Source organism: Pseudonaja textilis, chromosome 2 (assembly GCF_049901715.1).
Source record: "Pseudonaja textilis isolate UNSWEBS1 chromosome 2, rPseTex1.2, whole genome shotgun sequence".
In the NCBI taxonomy this organism is placed as follows: Eukaryota; Metazoa; Chordata; class Lepidosauria; order Squamata; family Elapidae; genus Pseudonaja; species Pseudonaja textilis.
In genome coordinates, this window is record NC_141991.1 from 46,926,489 (window position 1) to 46,944,030 (window position 17,542).

The 17,542-nt window shown below is 37.9% G+C and overlaps 1 protein-coding gene across 6 annotated transcripts in view; it reads right to left on the reverse strand.

Annotated features, from left to right (window-relative positions):
- Positions 1-17,542, reverse strand: part of CHCHD6 (coiled-coil-helix-coiled-coil-helix domain containing 6) — a 226,973-nt gene that overhangs the window by 90,988 nt on the left and 118,443 nt on the right. For all 6 annotated transcript variants that reach the window (XM_087923783.1, XM_087923782.1, XM_087923780.1 and 3 more), the window contains one exon: positions 4,815-4,885. In XM_087923783.1, coding sequence (XP_087779909.1) covers positions 4,815-4,885 — 71 coding nt within the window. The remainder of the gene's footprint in view (positions 1-4,814; positions 4,886-17,542) is intronic.

A 17,542-nucleotide genomic window follows, 5' to 3' on the forward strand; every position in this document is an offset into this window, starting at 1 on the left:
CCTGACCTCTTCCCAAAGGGAACCACACTGCAGTATTTACCAGGAAACCCAGTGAAGTGACAGCTCAAGCTTTCCAAACTGCTGAGAAAGACAGACAGACTAACTAGAACAATCTCGCTTCACACACGTCTACATCAGCATTCCAAGCCAACGATTAGGTCACATAAACCCTTATGAAGGATGTGAAAGTATTATCAGATGCCTATTTTAGCTACCCTCTGGCCTTTTTCAAGGACATGGCTACATTCATACCTGGCCATGTTAGCGTTCTTCACCCCGTCCCACTCAAGCCCTTGGCATATAAAGGGAAAATTGATGGCATAGAGAACTACGGAGATAACTTTGGAGAAAGAATGCAAAGGCCATTAGCAAAACATGAATGAGAAAAAAAATGAAGTTGCCTTGCCTTGATTCTCTTTGGTATAAGAGCAAGGAAAGGGGAGACACAGCTAATCTTCCAAGATTTTGTTATAAATAAAGATTTCCATTTTTGTAAAGTCTGCTTCCTCACCTGGCTACCACAAAGATCTTGCAGATGGAGAAAGTGTATGCATGATTGGGAGGAGGAGGAAAGACTGAAATCTGACTGAAGTTACATTGAACAAGTTTAGCCAATAAGAGGCAGTAAACAAGTCTCAGATATCCAGCTGCTGGCACCAAAAATCACAGAACCCAGTCAGATCCTTGCTTAAAATCTTATCTGAAGATAAAATCCTTTCTTGCTCTCCACATCCAGCAGCAACTCTGCTCAGAGCTCAAATTGGAGCTGTGCAACAACTCAGCCTCACAGATTGAAGGGAACCAGATGGAAAACAAAGTTCCTTGTGATAATCTAAGACTGCACCAAACTCCAACAGCGGGCAGGTAATTCCAGATTGTATTCTGCTTTAAATGATAAGAAATTAGGCTAGAAAAGGCTAAATACACCAAAGGACCTGGTTACTTGCTAGGCCACTAATTATAACTGCTGAAGCAAAGTACTGCCAACATATAAATGTGTGCATCTGTATAAATCATGCAAAGGGCCTACACTTACTTAATGCATGCTTGGTGTAACTATGAATAAATCCAAATGTTATAGACTTCCATTGGCAATGTAGTTTTGGAGATGTGGAAAAAACCAGGTTTTGTACTCTTGTCTTCATGGGTAATGATTATTGGTGATCATTATCTCTTGGTGATGAAATATTGCTTCTAACATTTGGGGCAAATATTTTAAAAGGGCAGCTGATATCCCAAACTCCAAACTTACTCTAAAGTAGATTATGATGATCTAGACTTCATAACTATTCTTGGATTATCAGCAATAAAGAGCATGATACCTGAAATGATGCCAAATGAAAGGTCAGGCCTGTTCTCTCTTGTTCCAGAATACAAGATGTCGAATCATGGATTTAAAGTTATAGGAAGACAGGTTTCAACTGAATGTTAGAAAGAACTTTCTAAGAATAAGAGCAGTTTGACAATGATAGCAATTAAATCTGTCTGGAATGCTTTAATTTAGATTCATGTGCTGTGCCAGGTATTGGATTAGATGGCCTAAGTGGCCTCTCCCAGTTCTATGATATGGCTCAATGCATCATCAAGAAGTTAGAATTGTATTATTTATATATACTTCCTGCCTTCCTAGTGAAGCACTCAAGGCAGATTAACAATTATTTAAATACTGAAGTTTATGTTTCAATATTACATTTAGTAATAATAAAAGCAGTCAATAATTGAATCCTGACAAAAGACAGGTATCTTTATGGATTTTCTAAATATAGGGGCAGAAGAACTGACTGACTCAGGGAGTGCATTCCAAAACCTGATAATGATGCAGAAAGTCATGTCTTATGTTCCAGATGAATGAACCTCTGACAGCTCACAGGGGCCTTTTCTACAGAACTTGCTGGCCTTACAGCTTCTTATCAGAACAAAATCCATCTGATAATCAGATCCAAATTTATTTAGAATTTTAAATAATGCCGAGAAAGGAACTGGCAACCAGAGCAGCTCTCTATATTTTTGCACTAATTAGTAGCTAAAGAATTTTGTTCCAGTCGTAACCCTTCAAGGCTAGGCCCACATAAAGCACTTTGTGATACCAAAAATAGGATGTATGCATGCTACTTAAGCAACTGTATAATAGTTATGTTTTACATACTTTGGGGTCTATTATTTAATTTATAATAAAGATATAAATGGAAATGATTCAGATTTCTTGGTGCCCCTATCAAGGTCACTATACCCCCTGCCCAAGACGAAAGGCACTACATATCACAGGGTTTTCAAAATTTTAACTAAAGTTAAAATAAAACAAAAATGGCCTAAATTCAGCCCATTTTTCTCCCAGAGCACAGCTACAAACCCTTGGGGATTTTTTTCTCATTTGTCAAACCCGTCTCCTATTTGAGTGAGTGATTCCCTTTGGTTATTGAAGAGGAAGAGTATTTTAGCCTTGGATGCTCCAATGCCAAGTATCACAAGGACTGGTCCTTTACCATGAAGCACTAGGAGAAATGATGTGTCAGTTAGGGATGATGTGTGTTAGCCCCTTCAAGTAGACCAGACTGGAACACCAACTCCATAGGAAGGCCAAAACTACTTTTATTAAAAGTGGCTATAACAGAATCCTATAAATTTGATTGGGTTTATTATTCTCCTGTGAATTATTCTAAACCTATTCCATATATGTTCAGTCTGTTAAGATACACTTAACTTCTCATCATTTTAGTAATGAATCTTGCATATCTCTATCAACATCATCTTCTTTACTCTCTACAACATGTCGCCAGTGTGCTGTATATCATAGATAGATGATAATGTACCCGTTGTATATCACTACTTCGGCCAAGCTGCAAATGCTGTGGTAGGAGACACACTGGGTGATATGGAGGGAGGAGTCAAACAGAGAATTAGTCTGGAGTCCCTATGTGAGCACCAGAGGGCAAAGACTGATCCTTTGAATGCCGTTGAACCTTACCTAGTTATCCAGGTGGAAAATTGTCAGTCTGAGAAGATTCCTGAGTATAGGCTTGAACAATAACAGCAATAACTCTTAGTGTTTTACAGCCCTAGTGTTTACAGAGTCAGCATATTTCCCCCCAATAATCTGGGTCCTCATTTTACTGACCTTGGAAGGATGGAAGGCTGAGTCAACCTTCAGCCAGTCAGGATTGAACTGCTGGCAGTCAGCAGAATTAGCCTGCAATACTGCATTCCAATCAATGTATTACCATGGCTCTTTGTTGTTTGAGTTCAAAAGCTAATTGAACTCTTTAGAATGGGCCTGACAGCTGTGGATGTCTTGAATATTTGTAAAATTCAGTGTTATCTAACATCAGCTTCAATAGTTGCTCCCAATGGAGCTACAGTTTCCTAAAAGAGCTGCTCTGTGGCTTGGGGATCCTTCTGGAGTCATACCTTCTGCTAGAACTAGTACATTGTTATAGCCATACCGAAACTGAGATTGGACACTCCCTCCACCTGGAGCTGCCTTTGAAGATGACTCAGAAGCCGCAACTAGTGCAAAGTGTGATGCTCAGACTGCACTGACTACAAGTAGGCTTCCGGAATCCATTCAAAATGCTGGTTATGTATGAAGCCTTGTATGGCACGGCACTGGGATACATCAAGGATAGCATTCCCAAGTATGATTCTCTTTGTTTTGTCCAATCATCTAGAGAGGGCTTGCTAGAGATCCCATACCAAGTTAAATTCAAAGAAACCAGGATCAGAAAGCATGTCTTTTCAAGAGTAGTCTTGCATTGTATGGAACAGATTGCACTTGAGGATGTCATTTATGTGCTACTAAACCACATAACTGTTTTGGTTGATTCTAATTGCAGAATCACCAAGAATCACAGATAAATAGATTTAATCCTTGGCCACATAAATCCAACTAGATTACAAATTTCAAATGTGCGATCTGTGGGCCATTGTTTGAGGTCTCAGAATTACTGCATGCAGCTTTAAGCCATTTTCTCCAATAATGTAATAATAACATAGGAAAAAATAAGTTCTGTGGGGCATGGATCTCATGCAGGGACAGTCCATAAGAAGGCTACAATGTTTCCTTCCCATTTCAATGGGTGAATAACTTGGAGTAGAGCAAAGTAGATTGATGGAAACAAGAAGAGGTTAAAAGTAAAGATGCCAGTTTTCTGGCAAAGCAGAACAACAAGAAAAAAACATACATACATACATACATAGCAGTAGAGTAACCACACACCTAGCATAGCTCCTCATTTAAATATTACTACAGTTTGGACCAGGGCTTGGGCTTGCTATTCCATACCTGCCTGCCTGCTTGCTTGCTCTGCTCTTAATCTGCACTCTAAAGATGTATTTTTTTCTCATTCTACAGTCATTACAAGGAGAGGGTGAGACGGTAGAGGTGATGAGAGAAACAAACAAGGAGGAAGAGAAGCCAATGGCTGGGGCAGTGATGACCTTTCTCCCTTGTCCTCAGTGTCTCAAGCAGAAGGCCTATCATAAGGATCCACAAGGCTAGGGCAGTGTAATTACCAGGCATCAGTCTGTAAGTATGGGGTGACAGATACATTTGCCTTGAGTTTCAATGCTATTTCTTTATCACTGGGTTTCTGGCATTTTTTTCCTATAGAGACAATGGTTTCACTACTCTTACAGACTTTTATATAAATGTGTCAAGATTTGGCCTTTATGATGACTACATCTGACTTCCAATCTAGACTTATATCAAATTTTGGGGAAAATATTTTAGGTGACCTACATTTCACTGACACTTTGTGGAAATCATTATATTCATGTGTATCAAATATACAGCAAAAATAAGGGTTTGTATTTTTTACCTGATTTGATCTTCTGCATTGGTGACTGCCTCATTGTATTGATCCAAAGTCAACTTGTAGATTTCAGAATTCTGAAAATGATCAGAGATAGCATTCAGCATAAAGGAAAAACAGTATCTTAAACTACTCAATCATACAGAACAAGCCTTAAAATGCTAAGGAGAATTGGACTTTTAGGCAATCAGTATACATTAAGGCAACCACCTACTAGCATTTCCAGTGATTGCTTATGATAGCTGGGGCTGTTTGAAGTGGTAGCCCAAGCTCATCTGGAAAGTACCAGAATGAAGAAATATGCAGGAAAGCACCAGAGATATACAATCTTAGGGAAATTAAAGATGCCCCAATTTTCATTACAGCCAACAGAGCCATACTTTTTATACTGAGGATAAGAAGCAAATTAGCAATTTACCCCTTAACTAAAATAAATCCATGAAATACTTGGGCAATGAAAACAATTAAATAGGGTTCTGCAAATCCTTCATTCCTAGGGAAAAAGGTAAAACTAAGTGGTTCAGTATGTATTCACACACAGTTAAAACAGACAGGAACAGATTTTGAAGCAATTGCAACACCCTGACAAAAGATCTGCCTACTTTAATGTTTTAAAAAGATGTGATTTACATGAGTCTGTTGTGAAACACATATTTTGAAGGATTGAACTGTCCTACCTTCCTAGGACATGTGCTTGTGCTTCATATTTGGGAGATTAGCAATATGGTAGGTGCAATGTAACTAATAATTTATAGTTATTGTCAAAAAGCTCAGTAAGTAAATCAAAAGCAGCAACAAAAGCACTAATTCTTGCAAGTGATTCTTTAATGGTATACTATATTTTATTCCAATTAATTTGCAGTCACTGAGCAAAATTTCCTTCTTTGGGTTACTCCAACTCTCTATTTTTGTAGTACTTGGAAAAAGAAAAGTTGAATGCCAAATGTTTAATTTTCCTACCTACAGCCCCCTTAGCAGAAACTTTTGTATTTTTATACTTGTTCTATTATTTGTTTTTACAGAATTTATCAACAAACAGGCTTGTGATATTCCTTCCATACTAACTATATGGAAATGTGATTGTTTGATGTATTTTTATACATTCTAGAAAGAAATCACAGCAGGTAATTGTTTTCATAGATTTTACTTTAAAAAAAAAAAGTCTCTCAGGACTCAGCAAGTTGCAGATGAGCCCTTACCTCAAAATGGATTTTGGCAGCAAGCTGCCGAGGGATTAATCTTCTTTTTGTGGAATAATGGCAACTTTGACATTGCTTTGGAGACTTCATACACACACTCATGTCAAGTGTGTATGTAGTTGACATATTTTAATGGCACCCTTTATTCAGCGTCCTGCAACTCCCTGCCATCTCTTCCTTGCCTCTGAAAAGCCCAAAGACCTATATGCTATTAATTAAAACTGTCATTAAAAATTAAATATTGTGAATAAGTAGGTGTGAGCATTATCTCCATGGGTTTCGTATGTCACACTGTTTCTCCAATTACTTCCCAAGCAATTTTCATATTTCATTGCGTCTGATTTCTCACAGGACCGAGATTTGCATGATCAGAAATGTGACAAAAAGAACGAAGAGAGGCTTCAAGAGCTGAAACTAGCAAAACGACACGTTTTCCTGGGAAACAGAAGGAATCTATCTCTTCAGATACCATTAGCTAGCAATAAGCAAGCAATAAAACAGCAACAGGAAGGGAAAGCAAGAACAAATATGTTGTAGTTGAAGTTTAGCATGAAGTTCATGCTAAAGATATAACCCACCTAAAAAAAGACTACCCCCCCACACACACACACCTCATAACAAAGAAATGCAGCAAGCAGACAAAATATTCCCAAGCAAGGATATAATTTAAAATAGTTGCAGAAGAAACTTTGACTATAAAAAGGGAATAAATCAGCATAGCACTAAAGAGATAAGAATGTCAAAAGTGCAGGAAAGTCTATAGCTCCGTATTTAACCATCATGTTTCTCCATCCTCTTTCCACTTAGGTGACTTTCATTGGCATTAACAATAACCCTGAGAAACCAAGTGCAACACAAATAATGAAAAATCAATAAAAGTGGTAATTCAAAAATTAGGTTTTAATAGGTTTGTTACTGCTTTTAAAAAAAACTCTAAGCACCATATAATTTCATAATTTGTGAGTTTCAGTGCCCACGTTCCTTTTCTGATTGATTGCCTTCCACCTCCCCCTAGTTGTGCCATAACCTTTTGGCTGAACTGATGTTAGCAGCAGCAGCGCTCTACTTGCACTAAAAGCAAAAATAACAACAAAAACAACCATCACCAGGCACTGATTATCTCACACATCCCAGAACAACTTGAGTAGGAAAATGGCATGATTCACTGAGAGGGGAAAGAAATGGGTAGAAGATAAAAATGAGTAGGAGAGGGGAGAAAAAGATCCAGAGGACGCCGAAGGGAAATACCAGTATTATTGTTGCAAATTATAAAGATAATAAACCATAACAAGACTCTGAAAATAGAGAAGAAAGTCCTTACAGAGGCAGCATGAAGGACAGAGAGTAAAAACTGACTATTTATTTATTTAACAAATTTATATAGCTGCCCAACTCACCTATAGGTGACTTTATGGGCTCCAAATTCCCATCAGATGAAGGGAATAAGACACAAGCTGGAATGAAAGGAGGTGGATTTTTCTTTAAATGGTGTGTAATAATATTTAGATGCCATATGGTAAGTAGATAACAAAATACACCCACTCCAAATAAAGGTTGAATCCTTGAATCAGTAAATTCAGATTGAAATGGAATAGTTCACATGACACTTCCAGGGGCAATATTTGTACTCAACTTCAAGAAAGCTGAACCATACCTCCTAATACAAGGAAATCATTGTGGCAAGGAATATAATAGTTCTCAAGCGACTTTACATACTAACAGAAAATTATAACAGTAATTGCCAGTTAATAATAGTCAAATTCCCCCTTCATCTGCTGTTGTTTCATTACTGGCTCCCCTACCCCTATTCTATCATTCTTTCTGTTGGCTGCAATTATTTTCCTTCTTCAATTGAATAAAAACATTTATGTGTTGCATCCAATGCCATGCCAAGTACTTTCATTTTCTCCCTCTCCTCCAACCACCAAGAATTAGAAAGTGTTCTCCAACTCCTAGGTAAGACTTGGAATGCACAATACAAAGAAACGATCTGTTTTCCTAGCATTTAGATGCATCTGCAGCTTCTTTCAGAAAACTGTTCCACTGCAATAAAAGATTCTTGTTTTGACTCAAGAGAAAGAAGAAGGGTAATCCAAACTGTTAAAGAAAAGGCATCTGAGTTTGGAAAAAGAAGAAAATGTGAAAAGGTAACTCAAAGCAATTCCATTTTAATTGTGTTAGGGATAAGTTGAAGTAGAGGTGAGCTGACAGGCTTTCAAGATTCTGTTACAATATTCTAATTGCATTAAAATACATTTTAAGGTTGCTAGCAATACCTGTTTCCTAACCTTCCCTACTTTGAAGGTCTGACAACAGCTAAAGATATCCTGCTCTGAGTATCTACTTCTCTCTAGATAACATATGGAACAGACAGGGATATTCCAATGGGACCATAGGACAGAATATCTGAATAATTTTCTCAATTTCTTCAAAGTGCATTTTTAAATTATGAATAATTTGCCTTCTAACCTATCTGTTACAATCCTTCAGATCAGGGGTCGCCAACCTTTTGGACCTCAGAGACCACCAAACTCATAATTAAAGATCCCAGGGACCACTAACCGGTTCTGTGGGTGTGGCCTAATTTGTGGGGCTTGGTGGTCATGTGACTGGCTGGGCATGGCTTGTATGTAAATATTATAGATATTTATATAAATATTGAATATTTTTATAAAAAAGAGCAGCTTTTACCCAAAATCAGGCAAAGCAGGCAGATTGAGTTGCTCACAGAATCACAGATTCATTCAGAGATCTATCTGCCATTGGCTAGCTCAGTCTGTCACATAAAAATTGCTTGCAAGCAAACTCACAAAATTAACTCACAACACACAATGTATGTAAACATTGAATTTTTTTATTAAAAAAGAGCAACTTTTACCCAAAATCAGTCAAAGCAGGCAGGCAGATTGAGTTGCTCACAGAATCATTCAGTGATCTATCTGCCATTGGCTAGCTCAGTCTCTCAAATTTGCTTGCCGTGAGTCTGCACTGAATTTGCTTGCAAGCAAACCTTCAGTCCTAAGGGAGATTCAGCTGTGCTGAGCCGAAGATCTAAAGACTAGCTAGAAAGCAAGAAATCCAAGCATTTCCTGCTTCCTAGCTAATCTAAATCTCCTGGCAAAGCAGAACAGATGATGGTCGGAAAAAGGAAAAATAGCAATTTAGCAGGCAAGTTTGCCGGGTAAGGAGTGAGTGGGTGGGAGGGTTCCCGCAGGTCATGTGGGTGGCACAGCCTTGTGTTTCTGCGCAGCCTGGATTAATTGCTTTGTGGGGGTGCTCTGAGGGTGAGATTTCTCTGTGGCCCACCAAAATTTTCTCACGGCCCATGGCCCACGGTTGGCGACTGCTGCTTCAGATGATTTATTGTCAGAGGATAACTGTAATCAATGAAGCTTCTCAAACTAGGTCAGAATGGGAAATTACAATCATGATTCCAGGACCATAGCCCTCCCCCTCATTCCAATTCACATAAATTTCCACCCACCAAACCATTGGAAAAAAAGGTACCACTTAATTAAAATTAGTAGACAAAATAACCCCAAGGGATAAAAGCTTACAGATGAAGACACCCTCATCTGATTAAGACTAATCAGCACTTCCTATCTGAAGTTGTATCTTAGAAACATAGAAACGTTGAACCAATGTCTGCATCAGCTTGCATGCCTAAATATCTAATCAGGTTTTGACTTCTAAATAATTTGACCCATTGCTGCCTTTGCACTGTTCTTTTTGTTAAGTGCTTTCAATTTGGATTCTTGGTCATCATCTTGGCTTTCAGTGCTTTCAGTTCAGCAAACCTGTAGCCTTCAAAATGGAAGAGTTCTGCATATCTGTTCTCCATAATATCAGTTTTGAAAATTAGGCCAGCAGAGAACCGTAATCACATTATAGATTTTGAGTTCTTTGTCTTCCATCTAACCCAACAGAATGTTGGAAAACAAATTGCATAAAGGGCTTCAAGACTCTTTTTTCATAAGCAGGTTGTCACATGACTGGAAAAAGTAAGAGTTTAAAAATGGGCTTGATCCAGCCAGAACCTACTCCAAAATGCCTCATGTATCCCTACAGGAGAAACTATATCTCAGAATGCTCCATTCTTAGCTCTCCCCCGCTCCTCCCAAGGCAGCTACATGCCAGAACAGAGCACATGTAATTTGCCCTACACTTCCTGTTGCACACTTAAACACACAGACACAAGAGAGAGTGCAGAAACACACACACAAAGGCAACACATATGTATCACCCTGATTAGACCATCAAAGAATACACATAGGCAATATGCATTATTTATGCATAATTTATGTATAAACCCCAATTCTTGAAGCGAATACACACACTTACACAGAAAATATATCATTACACAAAAGAAAATACAAATATATTCTACAATCATTCTTGATAAAGAGGTCAAATACATTTCAGAAGTTTTATGCTGCATCTTTTCCCAACCTTATTTTAAATTAATTTTCTATTAAATTGATTTTCTATTAAGTGATGGCCTTTTTAAATATAGTTGTATCTTGGTTAACAACCTTCACTCCCTGCTCCTGACTAGCAAAGTCCTAGGTAAATCTGGCAGGATATCGCAAGGAGCAAAGAAATGATGTCCTGCAGAATTCGTCCAATGACCGGAAACAGAATTGCCATCACTACCATTATAACTTAGCAAGATCACATGATTTTGCAGTTTATGACCATGGCACTCAGTGAAGGAGTTTCTGGTACCAATTACCATAAAGGGTCTGTAGATATTATTTATCTCAATGTGCCTGTCGATGTCAGATTTATCTGAGTGCCTGGCACCTAGAGATAAACAATATTTGGCACTGATAAAGTCACCTAGTTGGGTAATGAAATGTCTGCAAGAAAAGAACTAAGCTGAGATAGAACAAAGGACCATACAGTTCAACCCCAAGTTACAAATATTCCCTTCTATTGGTATCATCACAGTCTTTTAGAAAGTGTTAGAAACCAAATATGATGTAACTGAACTTAGGAATAAAATTTCTATCTGGCAAAGAATTTTTTTTTTTTAAATATCAGGCTTATTTTTAAGTATCCCAAATAATAAGTAGCTACATCTTTCCTAATAAGGTGGGAAAGTAGGGCTGCCTCATACTGAGCATTCTTGAAATGCTGCAGAGAATTCTAATGAAGGCTATGCTTTTTCCTCAAGGAATTCACGACTCATACCTTAATCAGCCCTTCCTAAGACATTGATCTCTTACTTGTAGGATTAGGTGGTGGCAAAATCAAAAACCTTCAAGCTTGTTGGAAGCCTGAGACCTCAAAATCAGGTGTGTCCCTTTTTAGAATCTAGTCAAAAGGGAAGTGAGAGCAGGAGGGTAACAATAGTGATCTTGCAAGCTGCCTTGTACATAAAAAGGCCCTGGAGTTGCAACTTGATTATATCTCCTTTGACTAGACTTCCCTGCCATCAATCCAATTCCCTTTAGATAGAATTAGCTTGTCCTGCAACCCTCCCAGATAACCACAGAGAAGGCAGGTAAGTATGGTTTTTTTTTTCCACACTACAGATGCAGAGAGAAAGAGAACAAACTAAATGCACAATTTATGTGGGAATGGGTTTTTTTTAATAACATGAAAAGAAATTTTAATTACAACACTCAAATTTCTGAAGCTTCTTTGTCTGAATCCATGACTTTTCATAGACTCTCACCAGTGTTAGGCAGATCAAAGCACACTGAACTTCAAGGTTAATCACTCATTCACAGTAAAAGAGATGATGTCCAGAATGTTCCAGCTTATCATAAAGGCTCTTTCACTTTCTGTTTATAAAACATATACGGTAATTCTTCTGGTAACTGAAGAAAAATCAAATTCGGTAATCAATTGTTTGTTTGTTTTTAGGAATGTTGGCTTTCTGGAGCAAAATGGAAAAGGGAATTTAGCACGGGTGGAATGGGAGGAAGAAATCTAACCAAATATTGATATCATAACAGAAATATATCTCTTCAGTTGGGGACAGATTAACTGGTTCCAAATTTCCTTAGATTTAAAGAAGAAAGAACCGCCAGTGTTCTATCAATAATTTTGAAATGCTTGTGGAAAGCATCCTGTCTGTGGTTATGTCAAAGATATCAAGAGGATAACCTGTAGTGATCTCTGTGAGGAGTGGAATAGGCAAACAAGGGACATCCACTGCAAGATTATATGTACAATCTGACAGAATCTCTCCTCCCTTGTTAGATAGATTCTTTTTCCCTTCAGAATTAGGCCCCACATCATCTGAAAGGATTGTGCACCTCTTGGTGCAAGGATACCGCACTGTTTTGTATGACGAAACAAAAGAATGAAAAATGCAGTAAAAGCAAGAGTAATTAAGCACTGACCAGCTCTGCTGCTAATTTCCATTGTGAAGCTTTTCAGGATGTCTGGAGCTAAACAGAGCTATTCAAATTGGAAATTAAGACCCTTTACACCCTTGTGCAGCTGTCGCTTTCTTTTATTTTTATGCTGAAACTAGTAGCATAATTGTAGCAGTCATTCGGAAAGCACAATATCAGTCATAGAAAAGCATTGCTGGGACAAAGCTCCTGCAGCAGCCAACACAGGGTTCAGCTGCCATTTTTCTCCTCAGAAATGCCTTCTCTAGGGAACATTTTTGTCTAAATTCCAGAAGACTAGGCCTATCTATTTAATTTGAGATATATCTGCCTCTTATAATCTTAAGTGAAAGTATGTGTTTTTGTTTTTTGAATCAGATTGACATCTTCAATCTCTGATTATTTTAAATTAATCAGTAAAGATGTGCAAGGTGTTTTACAACTTAGAGCCATTCAGGTAGGTTGGCATACAAATAACTATAATGCAAAAATAAATTGTTTTCAGTATAAAGATACTTTGGTTCATTCACTAATAATTTATAGTAGCAAGAATCTGTCTTAAATTATCTCAAGCACTATTAGCATCCAGTGCACTATGCTGTATATGTATGTATATGCGCGGTGCGTAGGTGTGTCTATAAAAGAGAGGGGGTATATTTATGTAGCTTGTCAAAGGAGCTATTGTTAGCATCATGATCATCTAGAAGTATTAGCACATAACATGTATGCGTGCAATCCCTATTTACTTTTCCTTCTAACAATTCTGTGAGGGGAGGTGATTGTAATAGTCAATTCTTAAGAGTTAGACAAAACAGCCCTACTATCAGACCTGTTTGTTACCAAAACAATAGGCAGATTGGAACAGGATCTCCCACCCAAAACCAAAGGCCATCCAGGGCACTGCATAATTTAAATGGGAAAAAGAGGTGCAAGAATCACTTATTTCATGGTACATATAGTTCACATTTGATACACCAACTCTTTCATAATGGCTTAGGCATTCTCAGAAGCTTCTAGATTCTTGGGTACTCAAGAAATTGTTTCCACTCCAATTTGTTGGAAGAGCTCTGATTATTATTATTACTGCCATTTAGAAGCTAAGGAACCAATACTCAAGTTGAAATCTGAGAGGATTGTATGAAGCTGATACAGCCCAATAGCTATTACTATTAATATCAAAGCCCGGCATGCTTTGAAAAAGTGCCTCAGATCTTCTGCAACTATGAGTATAGAAGCCCTTGGACATTCATTAAAGCAGCCTGACTTTTTTCAGGATTCTATGATAGAAGAAAAAGTGTTGCAACTATAAAACTCATATGAACTCTGATTCCATAAAACATTTGCATTTTTTCAAACTCATATTGAAGCATGGTACAAATTGGACCGGCATACCCAGCAAAGGTGTTGTGCTAGTGCAAGTTCCGAAGCTTTGTAACTTCAATAAATCAAGGAACTATCCCGGATTAATAAACTATATACTAGACCTTTCCGTAGCAACCTCATCCAAAACTGAGTGGATACATCAAGTGGATCCTGCTATACCCAAGTCAAATCACAATAATATACATTCAGCCTGTTGTCCATCACAACTTGGTTGGATGGAATCTAATTGCAAACAAACCTGGACCCAGAATGGGGATAACTGGCGAAGACATGCACTAGCCCCTTCTGCTAGAACAATCTAGCTATAGATACCCACCATATCTTTCCATAATGTTCTCAATAGGAGTCACCCCCAACTCATACGAATCTAATCTTAAACCCCTTTTCTTCCAACCCTCTGCTTAGCCCTCGCTATTCATCAGTTCTGCTGAGACTAACTGCCACATGCAGGGTGCCTCTGCTGATAGGCTAGAATATATCTTCACAGTCACCCACATACATCAACACATCTGCTGCCCACTTTGAACAGTCTAACACTTCAAACCACCAATTCTACATGTATGTCAAACTAAGATGCCAGATTTTTCAAATCTTTGCTGCAAGTATGTCTCTCACCATACTTCAGCAGAGATACAGAGGCTTCTCCCTGCCCCCACATCCCTTATTTCAATATGGAAAACTTAGAATGCCCTCATATTTGCTAGTTTAGTTCCTTGGGTGAAGGGCAAAGTAAAGTACACAAACAGATTTGACAAGGTCTGCCAGCCAGATCTTTTAAATTAATACAAAGCAATGTGTTTATTACATCTGAATATCTCCTTCCAACAAAATCACCAGAATTTAGATTTATTTTCACTTGTATCACTTGTTTTCCCAAAAGGCTTACATAATGGTTCTCTCTTGCCATCACAGTCAGGTGCAATGCAGGCTGCTTCAGGCATTCACTTGCCCCCCCCCTTCCCCCAATTCCTCCTGGCATCTTTGCAACCTGCCAAAGTATGCTACATGCAAGACATTGAGCTACCCAACAAAGTTTAAGGATTGTGCATGTTTTGCAGGGAGGGAAATTAAACCTCAGGATAATAGTTTTCCCTTGCTAGAAGCAACTTGAGCATATGGCTTCATGTTTTGTGACTCTTGCCTGGAATCTAATGCTGGCTTGTTAATTAACTAACACTTCATCTCTCTTTTGACTTGGCACTGTAAATCTTTGGCTTGACCTTGGACTTCTTGACTTGGAATTTGTCTTTGTCCAGCTAAGTTCTTATCTGCAAGTGATTCCTGTTTTTCTGCCTGTGTCTTTTTCTCAGCTATCTCATTCTGCCTTGCTGTTGGGACTTGAAGCAACAAATCTTCCCTTTAACACTATGTGTGCCTAGGTACTTTGTTTGGCTGCTAAAGCGGTGCTAAGAAAGCCAGGATGGGAAAAGTTTGATGAAAGTACAGCCCAGATCACACTTACAGTCTATTTCACTTTAAAGTGTTTGTTCCTATTAAAAGCAAAGTAAAGAGAAAGACACTCTTTGTTCCTATTTAGAAACATTTATATATGGTATGAGATTCGATTTTGATGTAGTGATTGAAGACACCAGGCTAGAAATCACAAACCACAAGTTCTAGTACTAGCCCCAAAGACTTCTGAGTAGTTTTGTACCAGTTTGCTCTCATCAGCCTTAGGGAGAAAACAATGGCAAACCACTTCCAAAAACGTTGCCAAGAAAACTGCATGGATTTGTTGTCACCAGAGGTGCAGATTAACTCAAAGGTACATACCACAAAAAACAGTGCATAGCGGGGGAAAAACCTTCTATTTTTCTTGGTGGCAGAAACAAGATACCAATTGTGGAAAATATCAAACTTTAAGCATCTCCACAAAACATGATTTTCAATACTCTGCTTTCAGATTTTCCCCATAGGGTATCATTCTTTGAATATAATTCTCTGAAAAGAAATAAATCATAGAGCAAAAAGCATCCACAACATTTGGCAAGAAAAAATACACATGCATTCTTTTAAGAATATTACTAGCAAGTCAACCTCCAATACAGGATGGGAAATAATAGCCAAGAAATGTTTGATACAGACTAATTACAGTGGAAAAGAAGAGGAATACTCTCAAACAACTTAAAAAAATAAGCTCTTGATAACATTAAGGACTGGGAGCAGCAAAAGTATGGGTGTATGACTCAAATCCTAATTGAAAAAATGAGCATCCACAGATCAACATACATAGAGAAAAAGAGTTAATAAGCTAGACCAAAGACCAAAGCAGTCCAAAACCTAGGAGACATTCCAGATGATGATGTCTCAGAATAATTTTTCTTGAATAAATTATTCAATCATACAGATTTAGATGTAACAGGTAAGTTGCAGCAAAGTGTGATCTATATATTGAGAACTACCTTCATAGTAGCTGCAGGAACACCACTGAATCTTTTATATTACTGTAGATTAAATTGGGTTTGTTTGTATTAATCATTGTTTATGATGATCTACGTATGATATAATATTGGGAATTAAAAGGAAGAAATTAAGTCAAGGGCTGGAAGAATGATTACACAAAGCATGCCTTTGATATATAAAACATGTTTTTTAATATGTAGCATTTGTCTAGAGTCTATACCATAAAAACATGAGAAATGTGTTATATATTCTTTCATTCTGGTGTCCAACCTACTTTTACTGTAGTTATGGTTTAATCCACTCTGTTGATTTTTATAGATTCAATTGCTAATTAAGTAATAAATATTTTTATTTTAATAATGTTTAGTAATCTTTTGTCCTTTGAAGCCTAAGTTGCCAAATATCCAGGTGGACAGTGGAACAAAGTTCTGCTATTCTTTACTTCATGAAATACTTGATCAAGGGCAATTAGTGAATTGAGCTATGAAGACAAAGCAGTTAATGAAGCAATTGACTAGCACCCCTCCCATCCCTTTGTACCAGATATATATTTTGTTTCTAGCAAATTAATAGGTCAACCTACTTGTTAAAATGTTTCTCTTAATATTTGCCTTTTTATTACACTCTAAACATAGATAACTTGGTCCATTGTTCTACATAAGTTTCAAAACTGCTCATCTTTCAAGTTGCCTTGCGTGGTGTTTCTAGAAGTAGATATCAAGTATAGTCTGGAAGCAACATCTAGCAAAATGTGAATGTGAATGAATTATGAATATAGAGAAAATACATTAACACTATACACTAGATAATAATATTCATTCCCCTTTAATTTTTACTAACTTCTACCAGATTGCAAATTACTGCTTATGCAATATTTAGTCACTCGAGATTTGCAAAGCAATCCTAGCATGTTCAAGGCTAAGAAGTGACTGAGACATGAGATGCCCCATTGCTCCAGAAATTATTAAAGAAAACGAAACAACCTATGCCCCATGGAGTCATCATGTCAAAGATATTTCATTACCTAGATCAGGGGTCTCCAACCTTGGCCACTTTAAGCCTGGAGGACTTCAACTCCCAGAATTCCCCAGCCAGCTTAAAGTGGCCAAGGTTGGAGACCCCTGACCTAGATAGAGAAAAAAAAATAGATGAGGGAGGGGCAAAAAGCAGTAGAAGCAGATATGACTTCCAACTTTCTGCCAGCTTCCCCAACGAATATCTTTATGGAAAGCTGGCAGTGAGCATCAGAAATCTCCCTCCTTTCCTCCCTGTCTTTCCTTTCTTCCCTTCTTCTCTTTTCTTCCCTCTTCCTTCCCTCCTTTCTCCTTTCCTTTCTCCCTGCTGCTGAGGCTGGGGGGAAGGAGTGAGGGATTATGAGACTGGCTAGAAAACTGTCACAGAA